Genomic DNA, 18456 nt, shown 5'->3' with positions numbered 1-18456 from the left:
AGGTCTGAAGAGAAAAACAAGTAAGCAAGCAATGCTCTTAACAATTCTTTTACTTCAGAGAAAGTCAACACAGTAGATACCTGTACAGATTTTGCAGTTCAGGTCAAAAAGATGGGCTCGATGTTGATTTGTTGTATCCTTCAACATACTGCTAAAAACATCTAGAGAAGGAGCACTATTTACATTTTGTACAGCTCGGGTTGACTCCTGCTGCTCCTGGAAGTGAATGAACACAGGAAACATTCTGGTTGATTGCTAAATTCAATCATAAAAAAATACTTTTGAAACCGTTAATTCCAGTTCTTTAAAAAGATATTAAGGGCTGTGCAGAACTACTGCTCTGAGCAGCACTTATAAAAAGATAGAATTTTGAAATATTCTTCCCCTTTTGTCATTTGTTCAAGAATATCATGTCAAACAGAGTTCTCAAATAGTATTTGTCCTCATTTCATTTCATGTAATTCTGAAGTAGATACTATCACATTAACTGCTTCCTGAGAATATGGAATTGTAATACTGATTACATTTTTGGGGGGGAAAACAATTGGCTAAGATTTTGCTGTAAACTGAGACAAAGGTCTGAAAAACACGCATCATCTGATATTTTAGAAGCACATGCTTATATATATGCCTGATACTAGGCTGTTGCATTCCTTCAAACCAAAAGGAAAATGCTCATAGCACACCTACTAGGTGATATTCTTTCAGCTCATTGAAACAACCTGCATTTCTGATACAAAATTTGAGGCTCTAGTTAGCATTTATCTCCCTTGGCACCTCCACGCTAAAGCAATAGCTAATACTTACATCAGAATCAGACACCGGGGGAGAATCTTCCATATTTACATCTGGCACTTGTTCCCGTTTTACAGCTGCTTTCTTGATCTCGTGTGATTTGGTTCTTGACTCTAACATCTGAGAGAAACAAAAACACTTTAGTAAGAAGTCTGCATACTGATTTTATAATTTTATTTTGTATTTTCTTATCAGTTGGCTAGTGGAAGAGAAAAAGCTTACGTTATTCATATTTCATTAGGAAGAAAACCATATATTAATTATGGGTGGTAAGGGCTGGTGAAGTTACTGTTAGTTCATATCTAAGGACACACTGGAGAATTGTATTGCTTACCGCTTTGGCTGGTTTCTCTTTCCATACAGACAGTTCTTTAGATAAAAGTTCTTCGGGTTTCATTCTCACTAGTTTTGACAGTGAGATTTCTTCACGAAGAACACGATGAAAAAGTCCCTAAAAAAAACAAACCACACTTTGTTGCCATGCTGAATAGCTTAAGCAACTAACATGATTTGCAGTGCTGAACTGTCAAAACCCTTTCAGGTTTCTTAATTCCCTATTAAAAATGCAAGTTAACCTTAAGAAAACTTAGAATGGTGCAGCAACCAGAAACTAATGATGAAATCATCATGAAGTATGAATTTTCCATATTACCATAAAATATACTATCAATTCTACTGAACAGGAATTTCGAGAGATGAACTGCCACTCCCGTTTCTTATCTATAGTAGATTTTTTTTAAAAAAATTACGTTGTCTAGTCACTATTTCCATCTGCACCAGCTTCTTTTTCCTTTAAAAGATAAATTATCATGTACACAAGTAGTATCCCATACAAACTACAGAACGTCACAGAAGAAAACATTTTTTTTTTTTCTAAGAATGCCATTCAATAAACAAATATTTCACTACAAAGGCCAATCTTAATAAATACACGCGATCCAACTGGATTATTTAATATTTGAATGGCTTTAAAACAATTTTTTGTAGCATAATTCATAAGTCTCTCTCTTGAAACTACACATTGAGGATAGATTTTGATGTATTATTTAAAAAACAGAATATATTTCAGTACGTTTACTGTATAAGTAAATTCCAAACCTGATTTTTTGGGTCCTTGAGATTGAACATGATGCTACGGTATTTACTCTTGTATCGGTTGTCCGTAACTTGAAACAAATTAAACATCTCCTTTTCAATATTGAGTGCTACTTTCCCTACTTCACTCTCTGTCATGACCAGATCATCACTATCATTGACTCTGTTAAAAACAAGAAAGGGTATGCGCATTTACGTTAGGCACGAATTCTTCAGGCAGCATTCATAAAAACTAAATTTTCAGAGGAAGGAGTTAACCACGCTTTTATTCACTCAGTGAGGACTTCCTTAAAACACATTTCAAAGCCAAAGTCTATCTCAGGACCTCAAAATGTCAACTCTGGCAACCTTTTGCTACTGTCTACAGAAGACCACGGAAGACAGCCTTAATGAACTCAAGTCAGGTCAGTCCTTACAAATACTCCTACTCATGACACTGTAATTAGTTTTTTGTTGTTGTTTTTTTGTCAGGAGCTACTGAGGGAGCTAAAACACTTCAGTTTTAATCTTAGACCCTCCACTGTGAACAGCATTTTTACTTCAGAGACACTACCAGAGCACAGTGGCCTAAGCCTTGACAGCTGACAAGAGCTTTAATATTTGTGGGACAATGTTTCAGCTTTTTTTAAAAAAAAAAAAAAAAAAAAAATGAAATACAGTTGCTAACTTTGGGAGAAGAAGGAACCTCTGCCTCAGCAAGCCCTACACTATGCTTCGTACAACCCCTACATCTCCAAACACCACCATTGCCAGATATCAGCTTCAGGTCACCTGCATTATAAACATTTCTATGTTGTGATTTGATTCTTCAACTGTCATTGTCTCTCACTACAAATGGGATAGTGACGTTTTTTTAAAGGCTTTTTCACATGCCCAATTATTTGACATCAGATTTTTTATTTTTAATAAAGCTCTAATGCTAAAAATACTTGTAGTAATTTCTAGCACAAATTAAATCCCTTAGTATCACTTAGCAAGAAAGAAACAAAGCTCTGCAGGCTAACCCTTTGCTTCTAGTTGTAGCTTCCTATATAAAATAAGTGCTTTGAATTCCCACCCACCTCTTCCATAAAATTTCTTTTAGGGACCGACGAATATTTTGTCGAATCTGTGAGTTGGGCTGCGACTGGATAGGGCTAGCTTGTGTTTTTGCTTGACTACTTCCAGATGCAGTAGAAACGGAAGACAGCGAAGGCCTTTTGAGTCCTCCAGCCAAACTGGATGCAGCTGGTTTTTTGGAAACTGGCGAGTCATGAGAAAAAGCTGCTTGTTTTGAAGGAACGCCGCCTGTTGAAGGCCATGGTTTCTTGGGAATTACACCTTTGAAACTCCCAGCAGGTTTCAGTGTCTGCTTCATTAGTGATGTGCTAGAGAAGGATGGGGACTTCTTTGTTGGAAGATTTTTAGTGAGGGAAGATGCATGTTTCTCCACCATAGATGCTGAAGCAATAGCTTTCTTTGATGCCCCTATAAACTCTGTCGCTTTATCTTCGTTTCTCTTCTCTTCCTTTTGAGCTGTTAAAACAAAGAAGAAAATGCAGTATTAAATACTTAACATTGTAACTTCCTGTTTATGAAGACCAGTTGTCAACCTATAAGGAAGTCTGTGAAATACCTCTGGAGAACTACCAAGTATATAATTTAAGCCATTCATTTTTAAAGCCTTTTTAAAAGCCTTTTTAAAAAATGTGTAAAAGTTGACTTTTTTAAGAAGAAATTTGCCTTTGATCCTGCAGAGAGCACTTCTCAGAGACTGTCTGAAGAGTTTAAAAGAGTTGCATTTTGGTTGTAAAGGTTGAAAATCTTAGTCACAAGCTATGCAAGAAATTTGAAAAAAAAAAAAGACACCACCTTCAAAGATTCCTGAGTTGGACTTCATGATTAAGCTTCAAAAAAAAAATAAAAACAAAAACAAAACAAAACAAGAAAAAAAAACATTTTCACAAAGTCTTTAAAAAAAAAAAGCAACACAACCCATATCTCACATTTAAGCAGAAATCCTCACTCCAAACTTTCTACTTTAAGGAGCAAGCAAAGAGAGTCAAGTTAAACAACAAATCAATTGCTTAAAATTTTAAACGTACATTCAAGCCATTTGGTTGCTAGTATGAGTATCACACTGTCGCTATAAACTATCAGATCTTCTCATTTACTTCCCAGTTCAACTCTAGATTTAATACTATAATATTTAATAATTGAATATTAAAACCACTGCTCAAACTGCGGCTATTTAATTCCCACCAACTATTCCATTCACAATATCCAAAACTGCCATTTAATGTTTTTTCTAACATCAATATATTGACAATACACATAATGCACAAGAAAATTTACAAATTACAAGTGAAGGCTCCATATACTGAAGTTATAATTGCACAGGACTTTAAAATCAAGCATTTCTGTAGGTTGCATTTCACCTGTCCACATTTTGGCACTGACAGGAACAATTCAGCAAAACATAATAAGCCAAAACACACTCTCCATCCAGCAAACGCAATGTGCTCCACTTCACTTTTCCAGAAATATCATTTACAGGAGATCAGAGTTACAGTGGGCTACCACTGACACATTTATTGTAACAGCACAAACAAAGGTTCCGAGGGAAACCAAGAAACAACTCCTGAGATGAAGTTGTTCTGATTAGGAAAGCTAAAGTTACTTCCCCAAAAGTCTTTTTTCTCCTCCTAAATCTGCATTTGACTACTGACCAGTTAGTGACTTCTTTATTTTTTAATTATTATCTGATGTTTTCAGCTAGCAAGGTTTTGTAATCAGAATTAGTCCCACAGCCCCGTCTGCAGAGAGCTATGTGCTTCCCGGGAAGGATGCAGAAATTTAACTTTGGTTAATTTCACCACAAACCGAACGGACCCTTTTGGTCTTCCATACCTGCTACAGTGAGAGCAGACATTATCAGGAAGGGTCTAACAACCGATTTCCCTCAGACTTGAGGGGGACAAAGGTAGGGAGCACCCTTCTGAAGCCCAGTTCAAGAAATCCTCTAACAGCATAAAGCTTGAATAGAAATACACCTCAGAAAGGGGAAGATTTGGATTACCTAAGAAACAATGCAACTACTCATTTCTGAGTGAAACAGCCTTCCCACCTTTGCCTGTCGTTAAATTCTGTTAGACGCTGAGCATTTGTAGTAGGCACCTCCAGCAGCACGCAAGCTTGTAACGAGCTGCACTACACTGCCTCTTACTGCCAGCATGTTTCACCACCAATACACAAGCTGGTGGTTAAGATGAACCATAAAACCGATGCTGTACCTGAATTTTCATAAGGCTAGGCAGAGAAGCGGGTGCTAAACGTTGCCTGGAATACAAAGTGAAGTGGAGGATGCGGAAGCACTAGCTATGTGGATCCACTGTGAGTGGATGCCTTGCCAAAGGTTTCTGAGTGAAAATTATCTGAAGTGTAAGATGAAACACACTACATTAAATCATTCCAAAGAGCGTGAAGATCTTACTATAGATTAAACTTCTTGTTCACCCACTGTTCCCGTACTTTTCCCTAGGGACTGGTCTCAAGTACTGACAAACTGAACACAAACCCAGGGGGATGTTGAGCTGGACTCACACTGACTTCTCTTCTGTTTCTATTATCTCCCAAAGCCTACCCCACAAACCTTACACTATCTGTCAGGAGGCATTGAGCTATCCCAGGAAGGAGAACAGGGATCAGAAACTATCAGTGACATTTTCAGTTTGGTCAAATGAGGCACCTGGAACTTAATACACTGAGGTAAAAAGCTGAACTACTTTGAATTAACAGTCTCGAAAAGCTAGAAGATGAATATCCAAAATATGCGTACGATAAGGTTGTGAGAATTTCTCTACTTCTGGTTCCTGGTTTATCTTCTGCCCAGACTTGTCTCTTCAGGCCGGTGGGACAGCGCACCTCTGTCTCACTACGGAGCGGCAGGACAGCACAGCTCAGGGTTCAAAATGACCACAGTACAATTCGGTCCTCGGTGCTATGATTTTAGTTCTTTTGGGTCGCAGCAGAAGTACAAAACATGAAATACTAAGCTTACATTCCATACTTATAGTTTGATCATCTGTTCAAATTAGTTAACAAGCACGCTGATAGAACTAAGAACAGCAGTTAAGATATTGTGTATATAAAAAATATATCCGTGCCCCAAACCTTCCTGTGTTTCAATGGCAATATCACAGTAAAACTGTATACACATAAAATAAAGAAATAAATAAATGGCACTAGCACAAAGGTAGATTGAAGTTCCCAGGGTTGATAGGCAGCAGCATCAGTACAGGTTCAAGAAGAAAGATGCACAAGCATCCTTTATTCTGACAGTTCACGTCATGGCTATTTTGAAATGTTTCTACAGTAGAGCACATAACTCAATGCTTCTTTAGCCAACAGAAAATGTGCAGATATTTCAGCCTCGTGGAAGTCTAACAGTCTCACAAACTAAAATACTACTTTATAATTACAACTGTCTACCTAACTACTTGATGGCAGGGATTCTGCATGTAGTAAAAGATACCTACACTACATAGGCTATTCGGTGTTTCAGAACACCTGTGAAGTACTTTCTCAAATCTGCAGGACACCTCACTACATTTGAAGGATAGTGAAGTGGTGTGTGTGTTTTGACAAAGTATCGAAGGTACTTACATCCTACATATGTTAACAACCTTTGACAGAGGTACCTCATCTTAAACAAAAAAAAAAAAAAAAAACAAGAAAACACCCTCACATCCCATTTTGACTATGACAAAATGGATCGGCCCTGGCAGATTTTTTGGTTTACTGACAGGATTAGTGTTCTGCCAGACAATCCAGCTGCACCAACTCACGCTGTCCTTGCACAGGTCTTGTATCCAATGCACAGGAGGGCAGGAGCACACAGCAGAGCACAGGGGAAGTAGCATGACTGCCTCTTCTGGCAGCAGCTCACCAGTCCATTGCCTCAGCTGCAAGGCGAGCATGCCCCCAGCTTGCACCATCTTCTGATGGGCGCTGTTTCTGGTGCGTGTTTGGAAAAGTTACCAGAAGTGAGTACTCTTTTCAGAGAGCAGTATACCAACATACGTGGAATTTAGTTTCTGCACAGATGTCACTGTCGCTCAGCAAACAGATGGGACACGCAACAAACGGGTATTCTCTCCAATCTTTGCCTTGCAGTTCACGAACAGCTTGAAGACGCAGTCAATGCCTAATACATACAGTGGTCGCTGTATTTCGTACAGTGATGTTTCCAGTTCTTTTTATCAGTAGCTCCAGCGTACCTATATTAAATGCCCTTAAGCTGGTATTTTACCATAAAAGGATAAAGACAACTCCAGAACATCAGCCTATTCAGCCTAACAGGAGTTTCACCACAGACAGATCAGCGCCAGAAGGAAGAATCCGGTGACTCTTCTACCCAGCACTTCTGAATCCTTGGGCTTGATGTTAGCAACAGTACTAAAACAAAACCAAACCCCGAATGGATTCCAGTTATCCCCATTTTGTCTTGTGGCCTGCTCAACAAGGACAGCAACAGGATTCTTACTGACTGAAGGGAGCTTGGGCTAAAAGACCGTGAGGTACAGATGGAGCTCGTGAGTCAGCTCAGTTCCAGAGTGAGACCCAGCGAATACTCAGGCAGGAAAAAAAAGTACATTCTTTGTAGGGCTTAAGAAATAGCATTGCTATGGTATGCTCACTAAATAACAACTATAATCTCTTCCACTAGATGTCATCAGATACAGAAGCCCTCCCCTAAGGGAATTCCTGTTAAAGCTCAGCCAAATATTACAACATGTAGCTAAGAATGAAACTTCTCTAAGTGGTACAGAACTGCCACATTATCTGCTGCGTTACAGATGCATTACAGATGAACCAGCCGAAAGCCTGATGGTTGCTGAGGTAGAACTCAAGAATGATTTCCACAGTGTATCGCTGTTCAGTTGTGTGTGAAGGACTTGCAGGAAACACTTGCATGGTAATCCCTCACCTACACGGGGAGATTGCCTTTTGCACCACGCCACCAGAGAGTAAATTACCCAAAGGGAACTTTGTTTTTCCTTCTGATCTCTTCAGAATATTTCTACATAACATTTCCTTTCCACCTCAATCTCCAGAAAAGTAGCTTTGGAAAGCCACTTCAAAATACCTGCCACCCTATTCACGGCTTCTATTTACTTCTATTTAAGTTCTCATTTCTGATGCGTTATTTTGCTGGAGACACTAATTATTCCAGTTTTTAGACACTGGAAGTGTTCTATTCAGTTTTGCTTAAATTTACAATTATCTAGATTACAGTTCTTTAAAGAAATTCCATTTCTTGCTCAAGCTGTAAACTGTGCTTTAGATAAACCACAGGTAACTGTACTTGAAGAGCGTCTTGCTATGAGTCTGTAAGACTCAGATTTAAAAAACAACTTTGCAACGACAAAGTGTCACAAACAGTAGTTCAGAACACCATTAAGGAATTTTGTGAAATGTATCTTGCAGTCATGCAAGCTGATTGCTCGTTACAGAGTACTTATGAGAAGTTTCCTACAGAATTAAAAAAAACATGGCATAATGCTGTTCGTACACTGAAACTATTGACGCTAGTATCTAATATTGTCGTAACATTTCACTGTTTCCTCTCTTTCCCTGCCCACACTGATCTGTTTTTTCTTCCCATGATAAAATTCCCTCAAGGAAGCGTAGGGAGGACGGGATGATGGGTGCATCTCATTCAGCTTGCACAGAACTTTCCGGTTTCACAAAGCGGTGACGCAGGGGAGGACTTCACCAAGCCAGCACTTCAGAAGAGTCCTGCGGATCTGTGAGCCTTTACAGCCCCACAGCACAGAGGCTGCTGAAGCAGGCGTGGGTTCTACAGTTAATTTTAATTCTCCCCCCTTCCTCACCAAAATAAAAGAATTTTAGAAAAAGATTTAGAAAGCAGATGTATGCACTACACGCAAGTTCTTGGGGGCAGCAACAGTAAGAGAGCAGGTGGAGTTAACATTAAGCAATCGGAGAATTTTTGTAAAATTCCACAATAATAAAACCTAAAAAGCAGCACACAGCTGTTTGTGATTCACGCTTTGAAGTGGATCACTTACTACATCTGAAAGGATTTGATGTCCTTTTGAAAAAAAGTCAAATTACAGGGAGCAAAATTCACGATACTAGTGTAGCCTTGTAGGTGTTCAAATAGCAAAAATACCTATTAAAAGGTATTCTCGGAAAGCCTGTGTAAAGGCCAGCCAGGGCTGAGCAATTATGTATTTTGAGACAAGCTCATTTCTAAAGATATGAAACAGCACTGGCCTCAACAATAGCTTAAACACCTGATTGGGATACAGGTGTGAGCAGTGCACCAGAAGCAATAAACTGCTTAGGAATACACACACACACAAACAGTACTTTGAGCGTCACTTGGAAATTGGCCTGTGACTTGGTGCTGTGAAGTTTCGTATGGTCCTGCTGCTCCTTCTCACTCACAGGAGGCAGGCAGTAGCTGCACCAGCAGTTTTTCTGTGGAGTCCTTCCAGCATGCTGCAGCTGTCCTGTCTGATCGTTACAGAAGGTGAGGGCAGCTCATTTTGACATGTATCCCAGAAGGGATGATCTCTTAGCTCAGAGATTAAAACACACTGCCCCAATTAATCAGTGATTTTAGGAACAGCAAGTTTACCTTTGTAAAACTGCTGAAACGGGGTAGGCAGGACTCCTCAGCCAAATTTAGAACTGTTTTCCCAACAGCTTCTCTTTGCCACTTAGCCCAAGTCTTATAGGAACCTCTCTCACGACCCCTTTCTGCATGATTAGTGACAGAAATGATCTTTGCAGAGCAGAATTTAATCTCTCCACCCCAATGAAGTGGCAGTTACAGAACTTTAACCCCCCCCATTGTTGCTTTGTTTTGTTTTTTTTTTTTTGAAGTGAAACTTTTGATGCATCAGCTAAGTTGAAGAAAATACACGGGTGAGCTGGTGCTGTCGGTGTCAGTTACAAAGCACTCTTACAATGGAAGTTACTTACCAGTTCAGTGACGTTCCTCAAGAGCAGCCTTTGCAAAGCCACACTGCTGGGATGCATGCCTGCAATCTCAGAGCCTCAGAAACTTGTCGAAGAGTCAATCCTGTTAGGTGCCACTGAAGCACCCTCTTGTGGCACTGAGCATTCAGTGCCCAAGGCCGTGAAGGTGAGCTGTAGTTTGTAACCGCTTCTATTCCAGTTGTGCAATTGCTGCTCTCCTGAATTCTATTTTTGCCAGGCTTGTAATTTCTCTCAGAGATAGCTTAGCGTTAGTTCTAAGTCACTGAAAAGCGTTGAACTACTCTTAAACACGTTTCGGTGTTAGTTCTCACTGTTAAATGCCTCTGAAACAGTGTGGAGAAGTCTATCCGTTTCCACTTTCAGTACCAGATCAAACTTTATTACCCAACACTAATGTTTAAGAGGTGTGCCTCCTGCCCTCCTGTTTTTTTTTTTTTCCAAAAGCCTCTATCAGTTCTAATCTCCACAATGCGCAGTTCATAATTAAACTGATTCTGTACGCCAAGCCTCTATAAGCAGGCATACAAAGAAAGCAAGTCTGCCTTAAAAATTAATCAATTTGGGAAACTTTCGAGACAAGGGTCTCTTCTGTAGTCGTGATTTGTTGGCATTTGAGCCAACACTGTAGCTATGCTCATGCAAATCTGTAGTTTAGCCATGCAAAGCTTTGTTTTAATCTATATGAAATGACATTGATTCATCTTATCCGCATTAGATGACTACAACTTCAACTATGCCACTCCTCAGGGAAAGAGAGGCACCGTCCGCTGTAAAGTAAGAAGAGGGCTCCGTATTTTCAAGAACCATTTACGGATTGGTAACATCACTCCTTGCAGGGATAGGCCATCTTCACGTTCCACGTTCGGTACAGATCAAACACAATGAACCACCATCACCAAGATCAGCAGCAAAACTTGACTCCAAAGTGCAAGAGATCGCCTCAAAAAAAGCCTTTTATTTGTGGACTAGCATGGGAAGACCTTTTTCACTGGCTATGCCGTGAATTAAGTTCAAAGAGCTAAAGTAGTATTAGTAAAAGAAAGCAAAACAGCAGTAGAGGGTGGTGAGGTTTTTTTTAATCAAACTTTCATCACTTTCAGTTTTAGTGACAAGAGGTATACCACCCTAATAGTCATAGTGCATCTGTAAGTTGTACCACGTTTCTTCCCCATCCCCAACCCTTCTTTTCTGTAACAGTTCCTCACTCTGAAACCAAGTATCCATGATGGCAAGCCTGCTGACTTTCTGTCCTCCAAGCACCACAGGGGTGTCAGATGCTTGAAAGGCAAAACAGGAAACATGCCAGCAGCAGGGACCAGCCTTCCTAACTTAGGATACATGGCAAAAATCTTCATGTGGCACACAGCCACAGGACAGACGTAACATACCTGGTAGAGCTGAGAAGGGGAGCTCCAGTAGTTCACAGGCAGGAGTTGACAATCGCTCCCCAGGGATGCCACTGCTCCTTTTTATAGGCTGAGTCCCAGGGGATGCTGGCTTCAGCAGCCGCTACTGGTCTGCCTCACTCCGTAGGCAGGGTTCAGATCAGCCAGCAGCCGCTCTGCCAGCACAGCCCCAGTTCGGTACTGGAGCAGTGGTATGACAGCTACTGCTGTTCTGTGATCTTGTCAAAGCCAACTCCAACATGAATTTCTCAGTTCTGGCAAATTCATCTCAAATATTCTGATCATTATTTGGTCCCTCAGCAGCCTTTCTAAAAAACTCCCCTAGTTATAAAGGGTTAAGCCTAGACCACATACACAGCAGCCTGGTGTACCAGAAAATCGCTACTAACATAAAATTAAGAGTCCTTTTTTATTCCCTTGGTACTGTTCAATAATTAATGCTTCTTAGAATGGGTCTACATCATAGAATAGATACAGCATTAAGTAAAGATACCTTGGCTTTCAAAGTGTTATTTCAAGTACTAGAAATCATTTATAGTAATTTGGAACTTAGCATGCGCTAAGTTATCCTACAGGGGAGTGTTCCCACTGAAATAGAAGCATCAAGCTTAACAACCGTCAGTCCTTGCAATCAAACTGGCTCATGACTTAAGAACAGCTCCTCAGTTCAAGTAAAATACTTTTGTAATAGTTCGGCTGAACCAATACAAGTTTAACCACTCGCACTCGCTAAACTGAGGAGTCACAACTTAAGCCAGTACAAACTTGTCTGAAGGTAAGCATTAAACCGGCACCAATCTGTGTGCAGAAATGGCCTTACTTTTTTCTTTCCACAGTGGTATTTACAGCTTTCTACCTCCTGAGCCATAGTTCCTCTGGTCTTGAGTATACTACATTTTCCCCCTGTACTCTTTTTAGTCACATACATTCTTTCTTTCCAGTCTTGGTACTGTATTATAAAAATCACAGAAGGAAAAATACATGAATTACGTATGCTATAATCCTATCATTTTTGTATGCACATCACATTTTCTGATTATGGGCTCCTAGTATGAGTGCACTGCCATGCTTAAGTCTTCGTATTTTGTTGAAGGTATACACGAACAAAGCAGTCCGAGTGCCCTTTGAATGTGGGATCATTAATTATACAAGAAAACATCATTCAGATTATCAAAAGGTCTTAGACACAGAAAAAGCTGAACTGCACAAGAAATGAAGAAAATTGAAGGGGTAGCAAAACCCAAGACTGTATCACCAGAAGTAGGGCTCTCCAAACCGCACCTCCTCACTTCCAGCAGGTGGCAGCATTAAGCTGTCTCTCCCTAATTCACTGCTGTGAAACGGGGAGCACTGCAAATACTGTACTTTTATCTTCTTAATGGAACGCTTCCCCTTAAAGTCCCGCTCATTAACAATGTTATCAAATACTAGTTCAAAATCAGACAATAGATGGCTATGAGCCCATACTGTTTAGCTGTTTACTTAAACAGAAGTTTGTGGCAACAAAAAGCTTTTTACTCAACCAGTTCTACCACAAGAACAGTAAGAAAAAAAATACACATCAGATGTGTTTACCTAATAAAACCTGTTTACTCCCCTGTGCACTTAACTAGTTTTACCAATAAACACAGGTAGTTAAGATTTGCTTTAACACCTGACTTAATAGTCAGCTGATTATTTAAGTCTAACAGGATAAGCCTGCTAAATTTCAAACAGATTTCAAGCACAAACATGAATGCTTGGTGCTTATGACTGGCTAGTTTAAAAACTGTGATACTGCAAGCTCCTATCATCTTCCTCTCCTTCTAGATTCATTTTCTATCTTAAACTGGTGATGTATTTGCTGCTGCCTTCTATTTGACAGTTGAAAACTGAAAAACATAGGAAGTCTCTTCTCCAAGTGTTTTTCTATCAACCAGAAAACCTGAACTCAACTGCTTCAAACACACACAAACCTTTCCATCAACAAGCGGTCCAACCACTTATTTTTACAAGGGAAAAGGTGAATGTTTGAAGCATTCCCTTACCCACATGAAGAGCTTTCATTTGAAAGTTTTTTGAATTGCTACTGGAAGTTTTTCCTGCAGAAGTTTAATGCAGAATTTAGAAGCATTGCACACAACTTTTTTCTTTAAACCAATGCCTTGTGTGTGCATCCCACTCTTTGTATATAGCAGCCGAGAAACTTACTATTCTTCAATGGCATTTCCCAATCTGCCAGCACTGTGCTCTGCTTTGCAAAATCACTCAATAGCTTGCCAAAGCCTTTTCTTCTGGTTAATTGTAATTACAGCAGAAAGAAAGAGTTTTCCAACTCCTTCAGAATGTTTTTTTTAGTATTATAAAAAAAGCTATCGGAAATTGAGATGCATTCCCACCACATTTGAAACGTGAGATGCAATTCCCTCTCTAACAATCTTTTGCAAAATAAACACTAAGAGTGGTCTGTAAGACTTGACTGCACAATTTAAATATTAAGTATTCTGCCTTCTTTTAAAAATTGAGAGAAAAAAACAATTCACGTTTCCTGGAGATGTTGGGAAGGATTTGGATCCAGATGTCTTTCAAGTATTTCTTTGGTGAAGACAATGCAATCAGCCTTTGACACAGAAATGTGCTGCTATTAACTGCACAGTACTTGCACCTCTTTTTTTGAATGCAAAACAGAGCGGGTGAGAAAAAAAAGGGGCTTGGTGGTCAGGTGTGTATTTAAATATACTTGCTATATGCCCTCGCCACCAAGAACAATTTTAGAAATGAGGTGACTTTCTTCCTTCTCCAATTTAAAACTGTCATATATAAGAACAACATTGTATCTGACAAGTACACAGTAGATGTATAAAATAAATGCATGCCTGAAACATGATATACTGACTAATGGAAAAAGTATTCCAGAGTAATTTGGCAAATCATGTTAAGTTCACTTAACAAGGGCCTTAAGTCACATAAATAAGGATTTGCAGAGCATGGCTTTAAGTTCTGGGAACAGAGTCCATATTTAGAAATACTGTGTATGGAAGAATCCCACCCTTAGCCTCCTCTAAGTGAGCTTCAGTCCACTGAGTGAGCTTAGACACCAAAGATGTCTGAACTAGACAGCTTAAGTATCTTATATCATCAATGCTCAGAAGTAAGCAATTCTGAGCAGGGAGGCGCTGTTACAAGATTACTATCTAAAATAAATTGTTTCACCCACTGAAGGCGTTTCTCTTTTACCACTACCTTGGAGTTGTGGCTTTTAGATACTTGGTGAGATGACTCCCCCAGTTTCCATAATGCTGTAACTTCTATGTCTTGAACAGCAAATAAAAATTTGTTAAATATATCTTATAGAATACTCTTAAAGAAGATGCAATAGCAGCTTCTCAAGAAGATTATTATAGACCACACCTGTCCAATCGATAAGGCAGGAAAACCTTTTTACCCGAATACATACATAATTTACTTGGTAATTTAGTAGTGTGGTACAGAGTCCCCACATATCAGTGCAGCTTACCTTAATAACAGCAATCTGAAGTCCTTCCTTGCATTTGGTATGAGATCTTCATCACACGAACTAGGTTGTTTTCTATTAATTACTGAAGTCTAGCATAGACACAGATTTTTGCACTAATTTAAAATTTTAGTTAAGGTTGTCCAATTTTCTATTAAAATTGCTTAGATCTGTGCAACTTCCATGTTGTAAAATTTAAGAACCCTTTAAAAATTAAAAACCCCACCGATGTCTTTGCCTCAAATCCTGTACTCCTGTCTCCAAGGAAAATAAGCTATAGCAATAAGAGCATTTTAAGTGATACAGTTACACTGACATCTGTAATTATATATAGAAAGCGTGATAAAAATTTCACATGCAAAATAAGCCCTTGTAGTTTCGTTTAGATCTCTCTCCCCCACTAGTTCGATGCATTTAAAACGCTACAGTTTCCAATGATAAAGCTACAGTTTTTTTAGAAAAAAAGTTTTAAATGCAAAGTTATAAAAATGTGTTTTAAGAGTTCATTATAGAAAGAGGCATAGGGCCTAAGTAGCCAATAAAACAAAACAATGCAGGGAATTTATAACCCTTTAAACTTTTCATTTGGGTAAATAAATTAAAACAGGTCTAGTGTAAGTATGGTATATGCTAGAGTAGTCAATTGAACAATATAAACACTGAGGGATCACCACCTACCTTAAAAACACACCTAGAAAATCTAATCTTAATGATAAGTATAATCTATGAATTTATCAGTTACTAGTGTTTAGTAACTGTTTATTTCTAGAAGTAAAATTGGCTCAAGTGTGGCTAAGAAAGCTGGGCGATCTGAAATTCTGAACTCATTCATCTTTGAGTGAGAAAATACTAGGTCATGTGTTTTGTAAACGTGAAATGTAAGATTTCATTTGACGTTTCATCACCGTGTCACAAAATACTTAGCTGGAGTCAATCAAAACATGTCATTATCAGAAAGACTTGTTCAGGATACAAAGCAGTATTTACTTACCTTTGTGTGTGTTACAAGGATGCTATTCAAAACCTGCAAAAATATGCAAGGCAATATTTCTGCCTAATACCCACTTAAGATGTGTTCTTGCGTGTGTGGATAATGTGTGAAGTATGATCATATAAATAGAAAGGAAAAAAAAAAGTACTGCCTCCCCCCAAACTTAAAATTAAAGAATGGTCCTCAAATTATTTCATGTAAGGAAGAAAAGCAGCAGGAAGAGCTGGAGCATACTTGACAGTTAAAAGCTGTTTGCAGAAGTGTAAAGTATTGTTGGACACCACGTCGAAGATTTCATTCTCGGCACTAGCAATGAAAATGCAAGACCTGAGAGAAAGGTGCCAAATCTAAATCACAAAAATACAGTTCAAATTAGTACACTCAATTGCTGATTCAAGGTGCACACTGTGCAACCTTTTTTTAAACTTCACACGAACGTAACAATACTTACCTTTTCCACATCATACACAGTTATTGTCTTTATGGGAAAAATTTAAAGCTTAATCATGAAGTTTGCATCCACAAATCAGCTGGGTAGACTGACAGGCTCTTAACCATACAACTGTCATATGATACAAATGAAACTTCAACACGTGTTTCCCATTTACGTGCATCTGTGTGTGTGAATCTTTGAAGGTGGAGAAAAGACGTTTTGTACCATATTTAGCAAAAATAAAAATATCCTAAACTCCCTAGTCTTGCAGAGCCAAGAATGGATGGGTATTCAAAGAAAATGTAAATGATTATTCAGGAATATCCCTATGCGATACATACATTTGAACAACAGTGAAGATGAAATGGCAGCAGTCTTTTCAGGCTTTACAGCATTGTAATTATGATCGCTTGCCCAGGAAGGTGTGGTGTTTTCTACTGCTGGCTCTTTAGCATAAGGTTGAGTGTTTGCCTCAGTCTTGGTAGATGTCAAAACCTTCTTCACAGTCATCTCTCTTTTCTCGGGATACGGTCTCTTCTGGTTTGAAAGAGGTTTAGTACCTGTCTGTAGTGATTAGAAGAATCTTAATTACTAATGCTCACATATGTGTTTTTGCAAACAGTTACATATAGGTAAACAAATTTATTTTATAGTAAACTCCACTTGAAATTAAGCATTTTCACATTCTAGCTTTTAAAGCAAAACGTAACACATTGTACCTTCAGGAGCAGAGAAAGGTTAAAAAATTAAAACCTCAAAACAACTGTTTTTTCTCAATTTTTGTTTGAAAAACTACCAGTCATTCTGTAGTTGTTTCAAAAGGGAAAAGAGGCTCTAATTTCATCTTTTTGCTTTCCAAAACACAGATATAATACAGTAACGTGTTGGCTTATGATTCACAGCGTTTCCAAATTACTGCCCCAAACCTAGTAATTTGGAATTAAATAAAAAAGGAAAAATAATTCGTAAAGTAAAATATTGTACTGCTTATATTTTATTAACTTTTTTTTTTTTAAAGCATGCTATCGTCTAGAAGGTCCTTTCAAGAAATCACCTCTAGCTAGGTTCTACTATTAAAATTTCAACGAAGTGACAGGAGAACATTTTGTCAGAACAATGCTCTTTCCATAAGAGGCAAGAGAACTAGTAAGAAAGCTCTTCAATGCAGGACTTTGCAATTTTGTCTGTCTCAAATAGGAGAGCACAGAAATAAGCCACTGTGCTTCAGTACAACTGTTTCAGATAATGAACATAAGCTTACCTGCAGCTGAGATTTTGGCATGCTGGGTTTTTCAGATTTCGATTTGACCTTCTCTTTAGGTTTTGTTTTTGAATCTTTGCCTGCACTTAGAAACTTCATGGTGGCTGCAGCGTGTTTGAGAATGCAGTCATTGCTGCAGTACACAGAATCAGGCTGAGCCACATTAAAACAGCCAGGACCAATGCACTTTGATGCACCAGGAGTTTCAATCACCTACAGATTGAAGCAGAGCAAGTTCAAACTTCAAAAAGGAAGTGATAGAAAAATACCTTTCAAACAAGAAGAACTTACATATCATACGTGCAGACCACAGCTATTACTATCAGCGAACTGCACAATTGCAGCTTGTTCTTGAGACACCATAAACAACCCACACAAATGCAAGGATTTCACTCTGGCAACAGTGTTTTCAGACCGAGTTGTATTTTCAAGTGACTGTTCTCACAACAGCAAACTAATGGAGGTTGATTTTCAGATCCCATAAGCACACAGAAGCTTTTTGCTGATCCTCAACACTGTGTGAAAAACCTCAATTACACAGAGCTGGTTTTCTCAAGAGCAAGGTTTCTAAAACACATTTTGCTTCTATACCACCAGCAGCTGCCCTCCACCAGGCACACATGCAGAGGGAAGCACTCTGCCTGGGCTGTACAGGTAATTCTTGCTCAAGAGGCTTACTAATGTTAATATTACCAGCCTGCAGCTGACAAACACAACCATTCTCCTACATAATTTTGCCATTGCCTAATACTTTTTTACACATTGAGAAATTCAGAGTCTGTATTTTCCTCTGCTTCACCATTACTCCCATTTTATCTTGAAATGTTATATACTAAGCAGAGAGCTCGTCTTCAATTTTAAGATTCAAATCATAAAACATTCCTTAAAAGCCAGAGTACATGAGCTCAAAGTCTAGAAATACTTAAGAACTCTTTAAGTTCCAACACACCACCTTCTATATATTATGCC

The 18456-nt window shown here is 38.8% G+C and overlaps 1 protein-coding gene across 2 annotated transcripts in view; it reads right to left on the bottom strand.

Annotated features, from left to right (window-relative positions):
• DIDO1 (death inducer-obliterator 1) overlaps nt 1-18456 on the bottom strand; it is a 51705-nt gene that overhangs the window by 13822 nt on the left and 19427 nt on the right. For both annotated transcript variants that reach the window (XM_082773236.1, XM_082773237.1), the window contains exons 6-12: nt 17488-17700; nt 16568-16790; nt 2952-3405; nt 1894-2053; nt 1130-1246; nt 808-915; nt 81-216 (exon numbers count right to left, since the gene is read on the bottom strand). In XM_082773236.1, the coding sequence (XP_082629362.1) occupies nt 81-216; nt 808-915; nt 1130-1246; nt 1894-2053; nt 2952-3405; nt 16568-16790; nt 17488-17700 (1411 nt within the window). The remainder of the gene's footprint in view (nt 1-80; nt 217-807; nt 916-1129; nt 1247-1893; nt 2054-2951; nt 3406-16567; nt 16791-17487; nt 17701-18456) is intronic.

The sequence above is a fragment of the Aythya marila genome, assembly GCF_965140915.1.
Source record: "Aythya marila genome assembly, chromosome: 16".
Lineage (NCBI taxonomy): Eukaryota > Metazoa > Chordata > Aves > Anseriformes > Anatidae > Aythya > Aythya marila.
Note: the sequence above shows the minus strand (reverse complement) of the source record. Positions and strands in the feature narration are given on the sequence as shown.